The 18676-nt window shown below is 45.8% G+C and overlaps 1 protein-coding gene across 1 annotated transcript in view; it reads right to left on the reverse strand.

The window, feature by feature from the left end:
• CA5A (carbonic anhydrase 5A) overlaps window positions 1–14651 on the reverse strand; it is a 55161-nt gene extending 40510 nt beyond the window's left edge. Inside the window, exon 1 of the mRNA XM_060254282.1 lies at window positions 14356–14651. Within this exon, the coding sequence (XP_060110265.1) occupies window positions 14356–14494 (139 nt within the window). The 5' untranslated portion in view covers window positions 14495–14651. The remainder of the gene's footprint in view (window positions 1–14355) is intronic.
• Window positions 14652–18676: the final 4025 nt, after the last annotated feature.

The following is an 18676-nucleotide window of genomic DNA, read 5'->3' on the forward strand; positions in this document are numbered from 1 at the left end:
CCTCCCCTCCCCCCGCTTTCTGACGACCCTGAAGCGGGGGGAGGGCCTCCAAACCGGGGGATCCCCTGCCCCCACCTGGGGATTGGCAACCCTATTTAACCTTCTGATGTCTTCTCTGCAGAAAGCAATGCACAGGTAACAACCATTGTGCTTACAATTTAGTTTCTTTAAATGAACCCCAATTATCACTCCCGGTGTTATAATTGTGGTGTTCTGCTTAGTGTATGTCAAGCCGAGAGAGAGAGAGAGAGATGTACATAATTACCCTGAACTTTAAGTTTAGGGTTGCCATTTCCCAGGTTGAACTAGGGGATCCCTTGTTTGGAGGTCCTCCCCCTCTTCAGGGTCATAAAAAAGTGGGGCTGCGGGAATGTTTGCTGGCACTCCATTATTCCCCACGGAGACCCATTCCCATAGGGTATGATGGAGAATTGATCTGTGGGTATCTGGGGCTCTCAGGGAGCTATTATTTTTAGCTAGAGATGCCAAATCTGCAGCACAGCATCCAGTGCCTCTCCTCAAAACACCCTCCCAGTTTCAAAAAGATTGGACCAGGGGTCCAATTCTATGAGCCCAAATGGAAGGTGTCCCTATCCTTCATTATTTCCAGTGGAGGGAAGGCGTTTTAAAGGTGTGCAGTCCCTTTAAATGTGATGGCCAGAACTCCCTTTGGAGTTCAATTATGCTTGTCACAACCTTACTCTTGGCTCCACCCCTAATGTCTCCTGGCTCCACCCCCCAAGTCCCCAGGTATTTCTTGAATTGGACTTGGCAACCCTATATAAGTGCACCTCCAGTCCCTTTGGGTTTTCCCCTCTTTCAATATCTGTACATCTGTGTTTTAGTGTTGTGTTCACCAGAAAATAATCAAAATCCCCTTCGATTTACCCTCCTAAATATTTTCAGCTGGCATGAGAAATGTAAATATGATTCTGATCTGAATGCTGAAACACCTGCCCCTTTGTTTCTTTTGGAAAAGCAGACCTTTGATCTGTTCTATGGGAAACCCCGAGAACACGCTGTATCCAAACAGACTGCAAACTGGAAGAGGGCAAGGCCGCTCACACAAAAAACCACTCCCAACTGCCAAAAGGTTATTTTTGTCAGAAACTGACAAATAATTGCCATGGCAACACGTTCCAAATAGAAAGCAAATTTTTGTTGTTCAGTCGTACAGTCGAATCCGACTCTTTGCAACCCCATGGACAAAGTCTTGCCAGGCCCTCCTGTCTTCCACGAAGTCTGCTCAAATTTGTGTTTGTTACATCAGTAATGCTGTCCAGCCATCTCATCTTTTGCCACCCCCTTCTTCTTTTGCCTTCTGTCTTTCCCAGCATCAGAGTCTTCTCCAGTGAGTGCTCCCCTCTCCTTGGGTGGCCAAAGTATTGGAGCTTCAGCTTCAGCATCTGACCTTCCAGGGAACAGTCTGGGTTGATTTCCCTTAGGACTGACTGCTTTGATCTTCTTGCAGTCCAAGGGACTCTCAAGAGTCTTCTCCAGCATCATATCTCAAAAGCATCTATTCTTCTGCAGTCAGCCTTCCTTATGGTCCAGATCTCACAGCCATACATTACTACTGAGAATACCATCGCTTTGACTATACGAATTTTTGTTGGCAGGGTGACAGAAAGCAAATACTTACAACCAAAAGCATAGCTTTGGGCTTCCTTTTCTTAAAAATAAATCCATTTATCCCAGCTAAAACGTCTTTAAAAAGAAAACTGCTTTCTCCTCCCATCTCCAAATGCGGTAAACTTCAAACAGTCTCATTTCTTGCTTTTCACAGGTTTGACTTTTTTCTCTTTTATCGTCTAATTTATCTAGATTTGAATCCACACTGGAAATAAAAGAGCCCTCAGCTCCAGAACCGGACAGATTTGCCTCTGTCTTCATCATCTTTTTTCCTAACACTTCTGAGTACATTGTGTGGAAATAATTCTTGCAATCAATTGCCAACTGACCACACAACCTGTCGTGGCCCGCTCCTGTGCCTTTAACACTAGCAACACCTGAAGAAACCGGCACCTGAAACTTCTCACACCACGCAGCTCAGCATTTTCATGTCTAAGGCTGGCAAAGCAAGTTGTGCAAAGGCTGATACAACAAAAGCAGTAATGGTCTTTGACTGCAAATAAATAGTCATTCATTCAAAACAAAAGCTGCCAACCCTTTCTGGTCTAATGAGCAGTTCACATATTGAATATACCAGGGTGTTATCATGGTTAGACTGTCAGATGAGGGTCTGGGAATCCCAGGTTCAAATCCCCACGCTGCCATGGGAGCTTGTTCGGTGGCCCTGGGCCGGTTGTATACGGTCAGCCTAGCTCACTTCACAGTAGGGCTGCAAAGTCCAATTCAAGAAATATCTGGGGACTTTGGGGGTGGAGCCAGGAGCAAGGTTGTGGCAAGCAGAACTGAACTTCAATGGGAGTTCTGGCCATCACTTTGAAAGGGACTGCACACCTTTTAAAGGCCTTCCGTCCATTGGAAATAATAAAGGATAGGGGCACCTTTTTTGAAGGCTCATAACACTGGACCCCCTGGTCCAATCCTTTTGAAACTTGGAGAGTATTTTGGGGAGAGGCACCGGATGCTATGCTGAAAATTTGGTGCATCTACCTCAAAAAACAACTCCCCCAGAGCTCCAGATACTTGCGGATCAATTCTCCATTACATCCTATGGGAATTGGTCTCCATAGGGAATAATTGAGCACCCAGCAAACATTTCCCTCCCCTGATTTCTGATGACCCTGAAGCGGGAGGTGGGCCTCCAAACTGGGGGATCCCCTGCCCCCACCTGCGGATTGGCAACCCTACCTCACTGGGTTGTTGTGAAGGTAAAACGGAGAAGGGGAGAATGATATAAGCCACTTTGGCTCTCCATTGGGGAGAAAGGCAGGGTGGTGGGGTGATTATAGAGGGTCTCCTTGGGGAGAAGGAGGGTGTTGGCCACACTGGGTCTTGACTGGATGGAGAAACGGAGTATCAAATACCTCTTGTCCTGGCCCAATGACAGCTCTCTTGTCAGTTTCCAATGTGTGGTCAGATTTCTGACACAAACATACTCAAGTATGGTGTTTCCTGTAAGATGCTAAAAAGGCAAATGCAATTTTGGGCTGTATCAACAGAAGTCTAGTGTCCGGATCACGTGAAGCGATACTATCGCTTTAATTTGCTCTGGTAAGGCCTCACCTGGAGTATTGTGTTCAGTTTTGGGCACCATATTTTAAGAAGGATCTAGACAAGCTGGAAGGGGTCCAGAGGAGGGCGACGAAGATGGTGAGGGGTCTGGAGACCAAATCATATGAGGAAAGGTTGAAGGAGCTGGGCATGTTTAGCCTGGAGAGGAGGCGGCTGAGAGGTGATAGGATCACCATCTTCAAGGACTTGAAGGGCTGTCATAGAGAGGATGGTGCAGAATTTCTGCGACCAAAGAAGGTAGGACCAGAACCAATGGGTTGCAATTAAATCAAGAGTTTCCAGCTCAACATTAGGAAGAACTTCCTGACTGTTAGAGCAATTCCTCAGTGGAACAGGCTTCCTTGGGAGGTGGTGGGCTCTCCTTCCTTGGAGGTTTTGAAACAGAGGCTAGATGGCCATCTGACAGCAATGAGGATCCTGTGAATTTAGGGGGAGGTATTTGTGAGTTTCCTGCATTGCGCAGGGTGTTGGACTAGATGACCCTGGAGATCCCTTCCAACTCTATGATTCTATGTGTGTGTGAAGGGCTGCTCATTAACACAGGAAGTCCCACTCCGCAGCAATTTGGAGTCGCACAATTTGAAGATTCCAGCAGTTCTGTTCTCAGGATATAAACAGCTCCGCTCAGCAGGGGGAAATAATTCGAGGGAACATTGCCACACAGGATGCTTGGCTTTCCCTATCAGCACATGAAGAGGGCTTCTGTCGGATGTCATAAGTGTTGATGAGAAGAAGAAGAAGAAGAAGAAGAAGAAGAAGAAGAAGAAGAAGAAGAAGAAGAAGAAGAAGAAGAAGAAGAAGAAGAAGAAGAAGAAGAAGAAGAAGAAGAATTGTAGGTTTACACCCCGCCCTTCTCTCTGAATCAGAGTCTCAGAGCGGCTTACAATCGCCGATATCTTCTCCCCCCACAACAGACACCCTGTGAGGTAGGTGGGGCTGAGAGAGCTCTTATGGCAGCTGTCCTTTCAAGGACAACCTCTGCAAGAGCTATGGCTGACCCAAGGCCGTTCCAGCAGCTGCAAGTGGAGGAGGGGGGAATCAAACCCAGTTCTCCAGATAAGAGTCCACACACTTCACCACTACACCAAACTGGCGGTGAGAAGGTGAAAGCATGCTCTTTCCACACACTTTGGCTCAGGTCTTTTCGGCAGGAGGTCCCTCCCTTCAACCAGGAAACTGCCGGCTTTGTTGAGTCTTTAATCCTCTTTTATGCTTCACAAAATATACTAAAGGATTTCTCTATTATTGTGTGTGTGTTTTTTTTAAAGCACACACTTGCCTGGCCTGACGGGGTGTGTGCAGAGGGAAGAAAGGAAAGGCCATTCTAGGTGATACCTCTACAATCCGAACCAGGACGGGCCAGCACCGAATCTGCTCCCCAACCCGGTCCTGGATGAACCGCTAAGCCAAATAAACATGTGTGTGGGCTTCCAAGGGAAGGGGGGCGCCACAGCACACACACACACACACCCGCCTATCGTGCCGTTAACAACAAAGATGACGACTGCAGATTTATACCCCGCCCTTCTCTCTGAACCAGAGACTCAGAGCGGCTTACAATCTATCTTTTACCCCCACAACAGACACCCTGTGAGGTGGGTGGGCCTGAGAGGGCTCTCACAGCAGCTGCCCTTTCAAGGACAACCTCTGCCAGAGCCATGGCTGACCCAAGGCCATTCCAGCAGGTGCAAGTGGAGGAGTGGGGAATCAAACCCGGTTCTCCCAGATAAGAGTCTGCACACTTAACCACTACACCAAACTGGCTCTTTCAGCCACCCTTTCAAGGACAACCTCTGCCAGAGCTATGGCTGACCCAAGGCCATTCCAGCAGCTGCAAGTGGAGGAGTGGGGAATCAAACCCGATTCTCCCAGATAAGAGTCTGCACACTTAACCACTACACCAAACTGGCTCTTTCAACCACCCTTTCAAGGACAACCTCTGCAAGAGCTATGGCTGACCCAAGGTCATTCCAGCAGCTGCAAGTGGAGGAGTGGTTTTCAGGTAGCCGGCTCAAGGTTGACTCAGCCTTCCATTCTTCCGAAGTAAGTCAAATGAGTCCCCAGCTTGCTGGGGGGAAAGTGGAGATGACTGAGGAAGGCAATGGCAAACCACCCTGTAAAAAGTCTGCCGTGAAAACGTGAAAGCAACGTCACCCCAGAGTCGGAAACGACTGGTGCTTGCACAGGGGGTCTTTCCTTTTCTTAGGACTGAGCTGCCAGTCACGCCCAGCTCCTCATTTGTAAAATGAGAAGAGAACAGCAATCTACATGGGATTCTTATAATGTGTTTGGCTTGTTGGTAAGGTTGCCAAATCTCCAGGTGTTAGCTGGAGATCCCCTGGGATAACAATGGAACACCAGGTGATCGAGATCAGTTCCCCTGGAGCAAATGGCCATTTAGGTCCCCTTAAAGTCCCTCCCCTCCCCAAATTCCACCATCTTCAGGCTGCATCCCCCAAATTTCCGTGTATTTTCCAATCTGGAGTTGGCAACTGTACTTGTTGGGGCTGCAATTTGAAAGTAAGTTCTCTCAAACTCAGTGGGTTTTGCTTCTCTGTAAACACAGGGTCAGGATACAGCAGCAATAAAGGGATTATTACTAATAATTGCAACAATAGCAACAGTAACAGCAAGCCTTTATTGGCATAAAACAGATTTAGCAGTAAAATAGCAATATAAATAATATAAAATCCTAGATTATAGAGTACGTAGGGAGCTAATATACAAAAAATAAGTAGAATATATATGAAAAAATAAGTAGAATATATATGAGTCGAGTTTAGCCAAATTAAATAATTAAAACAAATAAAATGTGGTCATTCCAGAACCATTCTCTGTCGTATTTCCATGGCCTGTTGAAGAAATCTAGCAACCGTTAAAGTTACCTCAGAGCAAGTGTCATTTAAAAGTTTGTGGACTTTGCCTGAATCAGCACAGCCCAACATATCTGCTAAAATATCTTTCAGGTATATACAACGAATATCATCATAAAGGGGACAGTTCAATAATACATGGGAAATAGTTTCAATACACTTGGGATTACAAAGACAATGTCTATTAGAGTACTCAATCCTGTTAAATCTACCAAATAAGATAGCAGATGGTAATGCATTGCATCTCGTTAACGAGAACGCACGCTGTTGCTGCGGAGCTTGCAGAGAGGAGAAATATGACGCTAATTTCCCTACTGAGAGAGGAAATTCGAAATTCAGCGGGGAGCAAGACTTGTTGGCCAGGCTATATAACGTTTGCATTTCAATATCTAGAATTCTGAGCTTAAGTTTCAAAAATGCATCTTTTAGGGATAGCATAAGAAGTGAATCTAAATCAATGCCCATAGATTTAATTTTCCTCTCAATAAATACTAGCCAATTTGACATATTAGATTCTGAGAGCAGTTGATATAAAAGGCTCTCCGAATCAGAGTGGAAATGTAGCTGTAACCAATATTTAAGTGACATTAGCCATGCTTGTGTCTCCACAAGATTCGTACCTGTTTCTAAACATAAAACTGCATATGGTATGCACTTTGGGAATCCCAGGATTTTCCGTAGGAATTTTGATTGGACACCTTCAATATGAACATATGAAGCTACCTTATACTGAATCAAACCTTTGGTCCATCAAAGTCAGTCTTGTCTTCTCAGACTGGCAGCGGCTCTCCAGGGTCTCAAGCTGAGGTTTCTCACACCTATTTGCCTGGACCCTTTTTAGTTGGAGATGCCGGGGATTGAACCTGGGACCTCCTGCTTACCAAGCAGATGCTCTACCACTGAGCCACCGTCCCTCCCCTATGTTGTTGTTCAAGGCTGTGATCCACACTGGGACCCCATATAAAAGCTGCGGTATCACTTTAGCCTTCTTCTCTATGTACTAATAATTGAAAAAGGTAACAGCTGCTGGTCTCTGTCTCAGAACTCAACCCAAAAGCCCCAAAGCCTCCTGTATGAAACTCCAGTTGCAACAGCAGCAGAGCAGAAGTGAAAATAGTTCAGGCTGTTGGCACGCCTTTAAGAAAACATTTGAAAAAGCCAGAAAATGGAAAAACACCGCCAGAGAGACACGAGTGAGTCATGCACACTGTATGTGCTTCCCTAGGAACTACGGGCTAGAAATTTCCTTTGGATTTGGTTCAGCGTCAAAAAGATTTGGTGGTAACTGTGGTTCTGGAAAGAACCGGAGAGAAACTGCGAAATGGTATCTTTGGTTGGAACAAAGCAGGAGTCAAGGGGCACCTTTAAGACCAACCAAGTTTTATTAAGAACGTCAGCTTTTGTGTGCTCTCTAAGCACACTTCGTCAGTCGAGGGGATTACAATACCTGATCCCCTCATCTGATGAAGTGTGCTTCGAGAGCACACGAAAGCTGACGTTCTCAATAAAACTTGGTTGGTCTTAAAGGTGCAACTTGACTCCTGCTTTGTTCAACTACTTCATGAGTATTAAAGTTTTATTGATTTTCCAAAGTAGAAGAAGGGAAAGGGAAATGGGAAATAAAAATGAAAGTTGTCATTAACAATACGTTTGTAATCCAGTCTGCATGCTGACAAATCTTTTAAATAAAATATCACTGATATATTGTTATTCATTTTACATCATGTCTTTCTGATCTATAAAAAACGCCATGCTGGGAATTATTAGGAAGGGAACTGAAAACAAATCAGCCAGTATCATCATGCCCCTGTATAAATCGATGGTGCGGTCTCATTTGGAGTACTGTGCGCAGTTCTGGTCACCGCACCTCAAAAAGGATATTATAACATTGGAAAAAGTGCAGAAAAGGGCAACTAGAATGATTAAAGGTGTAGAACACTTTCCCTATGAAGAAAAGTTAAAAAGCTTGGGGCTCTTTAGCTTGGAGAAACGTTGACTGCGGAGTGACATGATAGAGGTTTATAAGATTATGCATGGGATGGAGAAAGTAGAGAAAGTACTTTTCTCCCTTTCTCACAATACAAGAACTCGTGAGCATTCAATGAAATTGCTGAGCAGTCAGGTTAAAAAGGAAGTACTTCTTCACCCAAAGGGTGATTGACATGTGGAATTCACTGCCACAGGAGGCGGCAGCTACAAGCATAGCCAGCTTTAAGAGGGGATTGGATAAAAATATGGAGCAGAGGTCCATCAGTGGCTATTAGCCACAGTATATATGTGTGTGTTTGTGTGTGTGTGTGTGTGTGTATGCCACTGTGTGACACAGAGTGTTGGACTGGATGGGCCATTGGCCTGATCCAACATGGCTTCTCTTATGTTCTTATGTTATAAAGATTGTAAATCGTCATTTAAACTATCTATCTAACCATACTGGATTACCCTTCCACATTTTGATATACATCATAATAGATAAGAAAAAGAGGATAGAAGTTCACACCAGTATATCTTAAAGTGTCTAACCACACATATAGCTTCTCCCAGTGTTTCCTTGCTTCTTCCTTAGATTTCCCAGCCAACAACTGGGATAAATAGTCTGTTTCCGCCGCTTCCAAGATTCTCTCTATCAAGTCCGATCTCTTGGGGATTTCCTGAAGTTTCCATTTCTGTGCCAAAAGGATTCTAGCTGCTGTATTAATATGAGCTATTAAATGTCTCATCTCTTTTGTATAGTTACTGGGATACATATTCAATAAAAATAGTTCTGGCTTAAATTGAATCTATGTCTTCAAAAATTTTCTGTAGGAGTTCATGGACCATCTTCTTTGTTCAACTACTTCAGACCAACACGGCTCCCCTCTGGGATCTATCTATTTGGTTGGAATGGCTGTTCCATAGTTTGCCCTTTTCCAGGTCCTCAAGTAGGGCCGTACAATCTTTGACTGCATTTCCTCAGCTCCCCATTCCAGCTGAGTCTTTCCCCGAGCAAGACATGTGCGTCACTTAGCAAGAGAGGTCCAAGTGGGCAGCCGTGTTGGTCTGAAGCAGAACAAAGTAGGAGTCAAGTAACACCTTAAAGACCAACGAAGTTTTACTCAGAATGTAAGCTTTCGTATGCAGGCAGACTTCTTCAGACGAGGGCATAAGGTACAGTGGGCTGAAATACATGTAGTTGGTGGGTTAAGAGTGCAAACTGATACAAAGTTAGGATCACATCACATGGCGAAATAGTGTAATAAATTGGAAGACGATTTGGTCTGGATAGCAATAAAAGGTAATAAAAGTTGCCTGTTAATTGCTATTGCTGCAAGTCTAGGTAAAACAAAAGGACATGTATTTCCTAGTGATGTTCTTGCTCACCTAATTTACTTTTTAACATCATTCTATACATTACAAACATCATTCTAGTTTGCCATTAGAAAAAAAGAATACATAAAATGAAGTATATGTAATGAGGGAAGAGCCCCGTGGCGCAAAGTGGTAAAGCTGCAGTACTGTAGTCGGAGCCCTCTGCTCACGACCTGAATTCAATCCCAGTGGAAGCTGGTTCAGGTAGTTGGCTCCAGGTTGACTCAGCCTTCCATCCTTCCGAGGTCGGTCAAATGAATCCCCAGCTTGCTGGGGGGAAAGTGTCGATGACTGGGGAAGGCAATGGCAAACCACCCCGTCAAAAGTCTGCCGTGAAAACGTTGTGAAAGCAACGTCACCCCAGAGTCGAAAACGACTGGTGCTTGCACAGGGGACTACCTTTACCTTTATATGTAATGAGATGAGCAGCCAATATCCCTTATTCGAGTATGTCAATACAAAAAATTATTCTGATACACTAATCAAAAAGAGAAATACATTGGAATACTGTGGATGTATAGCTATACTCAGGGAGAGTGGGTTTAGCATATGCAATGAGATAAAAGAACCCTGTTCAGTCCTGGGGAGGTGTGTGTTCCAAGTTTCATAATAATTTGTAATTCAGCAAGAGAGGTTCATTAGCGCAATTTGGTCTGCTGGACTGATTGACTGCTCCAAAGGGACTGAGCAGATTTCCCCTTCCTTTGAGGCTGATTCCAACACATACATGAAAAGGGCAGCACTTCTTCATGATTGGACCCTAGACAGGTTGCCAGCAGGACTTCCTCGGCCACTGTTGGGAGATGGGGGATAGGGTTGCCAGATCCAGTTTGGGAAACTCCTGAAGATTTGGGGATGGAGACTGGGGAGGACAGAAACCTCAGTGGAGCTCAAGACCCTAGAGTCCATCCACCAAAACATCTGCTTTCAGAAGAGGAACTGATCTCCATAGTCTGGAGAGAAGCTGTGGTTCCAGAGGACCCTCCAGGTCCCACCTGGAGACTGGCATCCCTAAAGAAACCAACCACTTTGGGGATTCATGAGTTGCATTTGTGACCTTGCATGACTTCAGATGAATCATTCTCAATATGAAGCCTGGCTTGTTATCTGTTAGCGAGGTTTTCCAGCAGCAGAACCTTTCCAGAGCATCATATGTTACATCAAGGCTTGTGCCACGCCCCGGACTTATTGAAATGCCAGACAGGTGACGGGAAAGGCTTTTGTTTCAAGACCTTGGCCTGGCCAAAAATGAATGCAGGAGCATCCAGGGGCAGCTTCTGTCAATGAACATGAGCGCTTGTACATTTCGAAGAGCACGAAGAAGGGCCTTTAGAGTGGCATGTCGATAAGGTTCTTGAGACTAATCACTGAGGCTGTGAACCGCCTGTTTTATCTTGAATAGCACCATCATGTTCTATTTTAATGATTTCAGTATTGTTTATTTTAACGATCTTAGCATTGTAATGTTTTGGTTGCTTGTTAGCTGCCCTGAGTCTGCTTTTGGAGAGGGCGGGACATAAATAGGAAGGAAGGAAGGAAGGAAGGAAGGAAGGAAGGAAGGAAGGAAGGAAGGAAGGAAGGAAGGAAGGAAGGAAGGAAGGAAGGAAGGAAGGAAGGAAGTAAGTCAGCTAAAGGACCCCCCGCAATGCAGGCTGTAGGTAGCAGCACTACTGAGCATAATGGGACTACTTCTAAATATGCCTAGAATCAAGCTACGCCCTGAACAGGGTGAAGAGATGGCATTAAACTGTTTTAAATACATCAATTTTTCACCCTGACCTGGATGGCCCAGGTGAGCCCGATCTCATCGGATCCCTGAAGCTATGCAGGGTTGATTCTGACAAGTATTTGATGGGAAACTGTCCTCGAAATACCCAGTCTGCAGGCAGGGGCAGGCTTTATTCAGCCACCTCCCTGACTATCCCCCAGGCCTTCAGTAGGAGTCAGTCACCAGGAGTTGACATGACTTCCAGGTGCAAACACACATACACAAATACAAATACATACATACCAGCTACAAATACAAGTTGATGGGTTGTGAACTGGCAGAGAATGACCAAGAGAGAGATCTTGAGTTCGTGGTAGAGAACTCACTGAAAATGTCAAGACAGTGTGCAATTGCAATAAAAAAGGCCAATACCATACTGGGAATTATTAGGAAGGGAACTGAAAAATTATCTAGGTAAATCACAAAAGGACATGTATTTCCTAGCTGTAGTCCACCCAATCTATTTGCTACAACTAGGATATACATGTCCTTTTGTGATTTACCTAGATTTGCAGAAACACCATTTGGCAGGGAACTTTTATTACCTTTTATGGCTACCCAAGACCAAATGGCCAAGCCACACTGTTTTATCATGTGACCACAGCCAGTTTGCCCTCTTAATCAACATACTGCATGTATTCCAGCCACAATACCCGATTCCCTCGTCTGATGAGGTGTGCTTAGAGAGCACACGAAAGTTTATGTTCTAAATAAAACTTGGTTGGTCTTAAAGGTGCAACTTGACTCCTGCTTTGTTCACGTGCAGAGAAGTTTCCTGCCACAGGAAACGGCCAATTGCTCTAGTGCGTACCTTCCCAAGCGGCTCCAGCACCAGCATCTCACTTTTCAGAAGTTAACATTTGTGTGATAATTTGACACTGTGTCTCCTCAGACTAAAAAGGTAAAGGTAGTCCCCTGTGCAAGCACCAGATGTTTCCGACTCTGGGGTGACATTGCTTTCGCAACATTTTCACGGCAGACTTTTCACGGCGAGCTCATTTGACTGACCTCAGAAGGATGGGAGGCTGAGTCAACCTTGAACCGGCTACCTGAACCCAGCTTCCGCCGGGATCCAACTCAGGTCATGAGCAGAGGGCTCTGACTGAATGCTGCAGCTTTAGCACTCTGCGCCACGGGGCTCTGTGCTCTCCTTGGACTGTAGCAGTAGAAAAGAATAAGGGTGTTTTTACACTGACAGTTTGTGACTCTCTATCACTGCATTGGAAACTCACCTTTTACATTACCTAATGTTCTCACAACTGTTTTGCCTCGCTGCTGCCTGAAGCATCTACGTTTGTTTTGGTGAGATGAGTTCTGGCGCTGCTGCTGCAACGAATCCATATCCATATGAAGCTGCCTTATATTGAACCAGACCCTTGGTCCATCAAAGTCAGTCTTGTCTTCTCAGACTGGCAGCGGCTCTCCAGGGTCTCTAGCTGAGGTTTTTCACACCTATTTGCCTGGGCCCTTTTTTGGAGATGCCAGGGGTTGAACCTGGGACCTTCTGCTTCCCAAGCAGATGCTCTACCACTGAGCCACCATCGCTCCCTAATGTTTTTCTCGAAACTAGTTTTGATCCGGTCATTTCTTTACAGGCGTTTCAAACCTGTATTGTAGAAGTTTTCATGCGTTTTAAAAGACTCCTCCAAAAGCTGCCACAAGGTGCAGTAATTTGTATGAGAACTGACGGCGCTTGAAATTTTTACATATCATTGCTTGCCTCATCTTGCCCAAGGGAGGCGATTGAAGGCTGCCAGAGAAAGAGCCTTCTCTATTGCGGCCCCCCCACTGGTGGAACCAACTCCCAGACGATGTTAGAACCCTTGCGGGACCTTGCCCAATTCCGCAAAGCCTGCAAAACAAACATTATTTCGAATGGCCTTCAACCAAAGTACATAGATGCCCAACATCATGGCATGGAATTTAGCACCAAAACTGTTGTTTTAAAATGGCATTAATAATTTAAATTGTAAATTGTTCATTTTAACTGAGATTATTGCAATTGTTTCTATTGTTCTATTGTTTTGTTGTTTCATTGTTGATATTCAATGCTGTTAGCAGCCCTGAACCTTTTCTGGCGGGGAGGGCGGGATATAAATACGAAAAATAAATAAATAATTTAAATTTGTATTGTTTTTGCAGTGCTGACACGATTTCCAAGCCATCATATACATTTAACTAAGCACTGGTATCTCGGCTGCCCTCTGAGCAGAGACCTCCTCCCCCCCAACTGAAATGCTTTCAGCAGGCAATATAAAAGTTTGCCTATGCAAAATGAGCAGAGGAAGTCCACAAATGTAAAAGGAAAAGAATTAAAGCGGAACGGTGGCAGGCGATTTGAAGTCTCTAAAACTCTGGATCATACTGAATGTAAAAACACCCTAAATCTCTACGGATTAACAAGGCTACCCATCTTGATCTATCTCCTTGGACTATGACCAGTTCTTAATCCACTACAATGCTCCACACCTGCCATTCTGGCAAAATCTCAGTATTTCTGGTCCGTGGCATTCAGGGTCCATTGCAGAAAATAAGAACTGCTCCCACTGGGTTACGTTCCTCAGAGACGACGCATTTCTGTATAATATGACTGCCATTCCAGCAGTTGCTTTCTCTGGCCTCACGATTGGTAAATAACCGATTCTCAGCTCAAATATACCAACCGGCTTTTTAATCCTCTGCAGCTGCAAAGGAGGGAGATGAACTGAATGCTGAAATACGATGGCCAGGATTTCTCTCCCACCTCTAATTGCCCACTTTCTCCCTCTCTTTTATTTCAACCTCAGCATGGAATTCTTGGCTATTACTGTGGATTTTATCTAGGTGACAGAAATATGTTTTTGTCAATGTCTTAACTTGTTTACTTCATTTGTCCCCGTTCCCCCCCACACACACCTTCCTCCCCTGTGCGGACCCAATGCAGCCGACATTGTCCCTTTCTCCTTCATTTTATCCTCACAACAATCCTACAAGGTAGGTGCGGCTGACTAGGTGTGTGTATGACTTGGCCCAAAGTCACCCAGCAAGCAGAATGAGGATTTGAAACCAGGCCAGGCAGTTCCTAATCTTCTCTGAGTGTCAGTGAAAAGGGGGAGGGGACTTTAGATAAAGTAAAACAACATAATGATGCCATTTCAACAAAACCTGATAAAAGGTGCAGGCACTTACATGAAGCATACCTCTTCTGAAGAGAGCAGGCAGCCAAACTGCACAGTCTTACGGACGTTGGACGCCAACTCCAGACAGCTTTCAGCTGCTTGCTTAAGCGGACAAAATCCGATGCCTTCTTGCTTGCGAGAAATACCATTTTGGGTCAGCTCCACACTTCCCAATGGATCCGCAGCTCATGGAACCGCAGAGCATTGGAACGGTATTAACCACAAATGGTCAGTCCAGTCCAGCTCATGCACTCTTCTGTCCACCCAGAGGCATGGCGCACCCATAGAAAGGGGGAAAAAAAGGGGAAAAAACCCTCAAACAAATAGTTAAATTTCAACCTATTCCTCAAGGCAAGATTCCCATTGGTTGTCGGTTTTGGTGGAAGGGCCGGGCTAGTGCCTTGATGCTCACCACCCCTTTCCTCTGATATTTTTCCCAGATGGATTTGGCTCTGAGAAGGTCTCTGCCTCACAGAGAAGGGCAATTTCTCTCTCCTTCAATAATGTCTTGGCAGCTTTAGAAGCCTTTTTAAAAAAAGCTTTAGAAGCCTTTTTAAAAAAAAAAAGAAAAAGAAGAGGAAGAAGAAATTGGATTTATATCCCACCCGATACTCTAAATCTCAGAGTCTCATAGTGGCTCACTATCTCCTATATCTTCTCCCCCCACAACAGACACCCTGTGAGGCAGGTGGGGCTGAGAGAGCTCTGACAGCAGCTGCCCTTTCGAGGACAACCTCTGCCAGAGCTATGGCTGACCCAAGGCCATGCCAGCAGCTGCAAGTGGAGGAGTGGGAAATCAAACCCGGTTCTCCCAGATAAGAGTCTGCACACTTAACCACTACACCAAACTGGCTCTTTCAACCAAACTTTCAAGGACAACCTCTGCCAGAGCTATGGCTGACCCAAGGCCATTCCAGCTGGTGCAAGTGGAGGAGTGGGGAATCAAACCCGGTTCTCCCACATAAGAGTCCACACACTTAAACACTACACCAAACTGGCTCTTTCAACCACACTTTCAAGGACAACCTCTGCTAGAGCTATGGCTGACCCAAGGCCATTCCAGCAGCTGCAAGTGGAGGAGCAGGGAATCAAACCTGGTTCTCCCAGATAAGAGTCCGCACACTTAACCACAACACCAAACTGGCTCGCTCTCAAAATGATTTCAAAGAGAGATGATATGATGTGAGTGTTCTAGCTAGGGAGAGCCATCGCAACATACAACTTCCATTGCGGATGGATTGTCTACGATGCTTACTCTTTCTCTATAAGCACCTGGTTATTTGCTTGTATTCATCCTTGGTTATAAGACCCTCCTTCCATTTCCTAAATGCATCTTTTTTTATTTCTCAAGTCTTGTGCAACGAGGGTGTCTTTATCTTATTTTTAAAGCACCTTTATACAGACCGCAGGGCCCTGACTTGGCCAGTCTTTTTAGATCCCGGAAGCTATGAAGGCTTCGTCCTGCTTAATGCTTAAGAAGGCTGCAACAATATGCGTATTTAAGTGCTGTCAGGTTGCTTCACACTCATGAATAGGTAAAGGTTGTCCCCTGTGCAAACAGTCGTTTCCGACTCTGGGGTGACGTCGCATCACGACGTTTTCGTGGCAGGCTTTTTACGGGATGGTTTGCCATTGCCTTCCCCAGTCATCTACGCTTCCCCCCCAGCAAGCTGGAGACTCATTTGACCGACCTCAGAAGGATGGAAGGCGGAGTCAACCTTGAGTCGGCTACCTGAAAACCCAGCTTCTGCCAGGATTGAACTCAGGTCGTGAGCACAGTTTAGGACTGCACTACCGCAGCCTCAGCACTCTGTGCCACGGAGCTCTGTGTTCACACTCGTGGTGACCCACAATAATGATACTGAAGGAAAATACAAGCCCAGTGGCACCTTAAACACTAACAATATTTATTTCACAACGAGCTTTCGTGAGTCACAGTTTATTTCTTCAGACAGGTGGGGGAACAACTGAGAACCTTAGTTAAGGCGGAAGGTTAAAAGTGGACGGGGTGACTTAAAGCAGAGGCAGGGTTCCATCATGAGGGTTTCAAGTACAGATTCCGTTTGCAGAAAAAAGGAGGAAGAAAGGTCAGGTGTGAATCCCATAAAAAAAACAACAACCAAAGGGTGAGCTCTGTTCGTGTCTGAAATAGAATTAGCACTTACAGTTAAGGGATGGTAAGAAGGAGAGCCGGTTTGGTGTAGTGGTTAAGTGTGCAGACTCTTATCTGGGAGAACCAAGTTTGATTCCCCACTCCTCCACTTGCACCTGCTGGAATGGCCTTGGGTCAGCCATAGCTCTGGCAGAGGTTGTCCTTGAAAGAGCAGCTGCTGTGAGAGCCCTCTCCAGCCCCACCCACCTCACAGGGTGTCTGTTGTGGGGGAGGAAGGGAAAGGAGATTTTGAGCCGCTCTGAGACTCTTCGGAGTGGAGGGCAGGATATAAATCTAATATCTTCATCTACCTCACAGGGTGTCTGTTGTGGGGGAGGAAGGGAAAGGAGATTGTGAGCCGCTCTGAGACTCTTCGGAGTGGAGGGCGGGATATAAATCCAATATCTTCATCTACCTCACAGGGTGTCTGTTGTTGGGGGGAAGGGAAAGGAGATTGTGAGCCGCTCTGAGACTCTTCGGAGTGGAGGGCGGGATATAAATCTTATATCTTCATCTACCTCACAGGGGGTCTGTTGTTGGGGGGAAGGGAAAGGAGATTGTGAGCCGCTCTGAGACTCTTCGGAGTGGAGGGCGGGATATAAATCCAATATCTTCATCTACCTCACATGGTGTCTGTTGTGGGGGAGGAAGGGAAAGGAGATTGTGAGCCGCTCTGAGACTCTTCGGAGTGGAGGGCGGGATATAAATCTAATATCTTCATCTACCTCACAGGGTGTCTGTTGTGGGGGAGGAAGGGAAAGGAGATTGTGAGCCGCTCTGAGACTCTTCGGAGTGGAGGGCAGGATATAAATCTAATATCTTCATCTACCTCACAGGGTGTCTGTTGTGGGGGAGGAAGGGAAAGGAGATTGTGAGCCGCTCTGAGACTCTTCAGAGTGGAGGGCGGGATATAAATCCAATATCATCATCTACCTCACAGGGTGTCTGTTGTGGGGGAGGAAGGAGGAAGGGAAAGGAGATTGTGAGCCTCTCTGAGACTCTTCAGAGTGGAGGGTGGGATATAAATCCAATATCTTCATCTACCTCAAAGGGTGTCTGTTGCGGGGGAGGAAGGGAAAGGAGATTGTGAGCTGCTCTGAGACTCTTTGGAGTGGAGGGCGGGATATAAATCCAATATCTTCATCTACCTCACAGGGTGTCTGTTGTGGGGGGGGGGAGGGAAAGGAGATTGTGAGCCGCTCTGAGACTCTTCGGAGTGGAGGGCGGGATATAAATCCAATATCTTCTTCTTCTTCTATCACACAGAAGTGCCACCAAGTCCCCCAGCAAAGGCTTTCAAGGCCAGTGAGAAGCTGAGGGGGTTTGCCGCTGCCTTTCTCTGCAGAGCCTTCCTTGGTGGTCTCCCATCCAAGTACCAACCCCAGCAAGGGGTTTTCAAGGCCAGTGAGAAGCAGAGGTGGTTTGCCCTGGCCTTCCTCTGCAGAGCCTTCCTTGGTGGGCTCCCATCCAGGTACTGACCTCAGCAAGGGGCTTTCAGGGCAAGTGAGAAGCAGAGGCGATTTGTCTTCCTCTGAAAAGTCTTCCTTGGTGGGCTCTCATCCAAGTAGTGACCTTGCTTGGGTCCTATAATGCTATTAGTGGTTGTAGTCGCTAAGGAAACCCAAGTCTCTCTCTAAGTCAGGATGATGCCTGTAATGTTTACTTCCTTGATGAGTTCTAATTCAGCACTTTCACATTGTATTTTCCCTTTGAAGTCCTCTTTTGGTAGAACAGGGACTGTCATGTCTGTAACGGTACATCCAGGGAGATTAAAATGTTCTCCCGCCGGTTTCTGGATTTTATGGTTTCTTATGTCCAATTTGTGTTGATTAATTCTGTCACGGAGAGACTGACGTGTTTGTCCAAAGCAGACAGTGGAAGGGCACTGCTGATGCGGCCTGACTTCCCGGGGTTGCCATGGGAGCAACGGAGCTCCTGCTTCTGAAGTCCTGGGAGCCCTCCGCTTTTGCTCTCTGAAAGCCAAGTCTTATTAGCTGGCTAATCTCCTGGTTGCTGTTCCCTTTCGGGCTGCAGAAACAGTCTGTTCCACGGAAAACGATTACAGAGGGCAAGCATCTATTATTTCAATAACTCCTCATGCAGGGAAACCTTTGTTCTGGGGCAGGACTCTTTGCAGAATTGTGTGCACAGACGGTTAATTTTTTACCCTGAATTATGC

This window comes from Heteronotia binoei, chromosome 14 (genome assembly GCF_032191835.1).
Source record: "Heteronotia binoei isolate CCM8104 ecotype False Entrance Well chromosome 14, APGP_CSIRO_Hbin_v1, whole genome shotgun sequence".
Classification (NCBI taxonomy): Eukaryota; Metazoa; Chordata; class Lepidosauria; order Squamata; family Gekkonidae; genus Heteronotia; species Heteronotia binoei.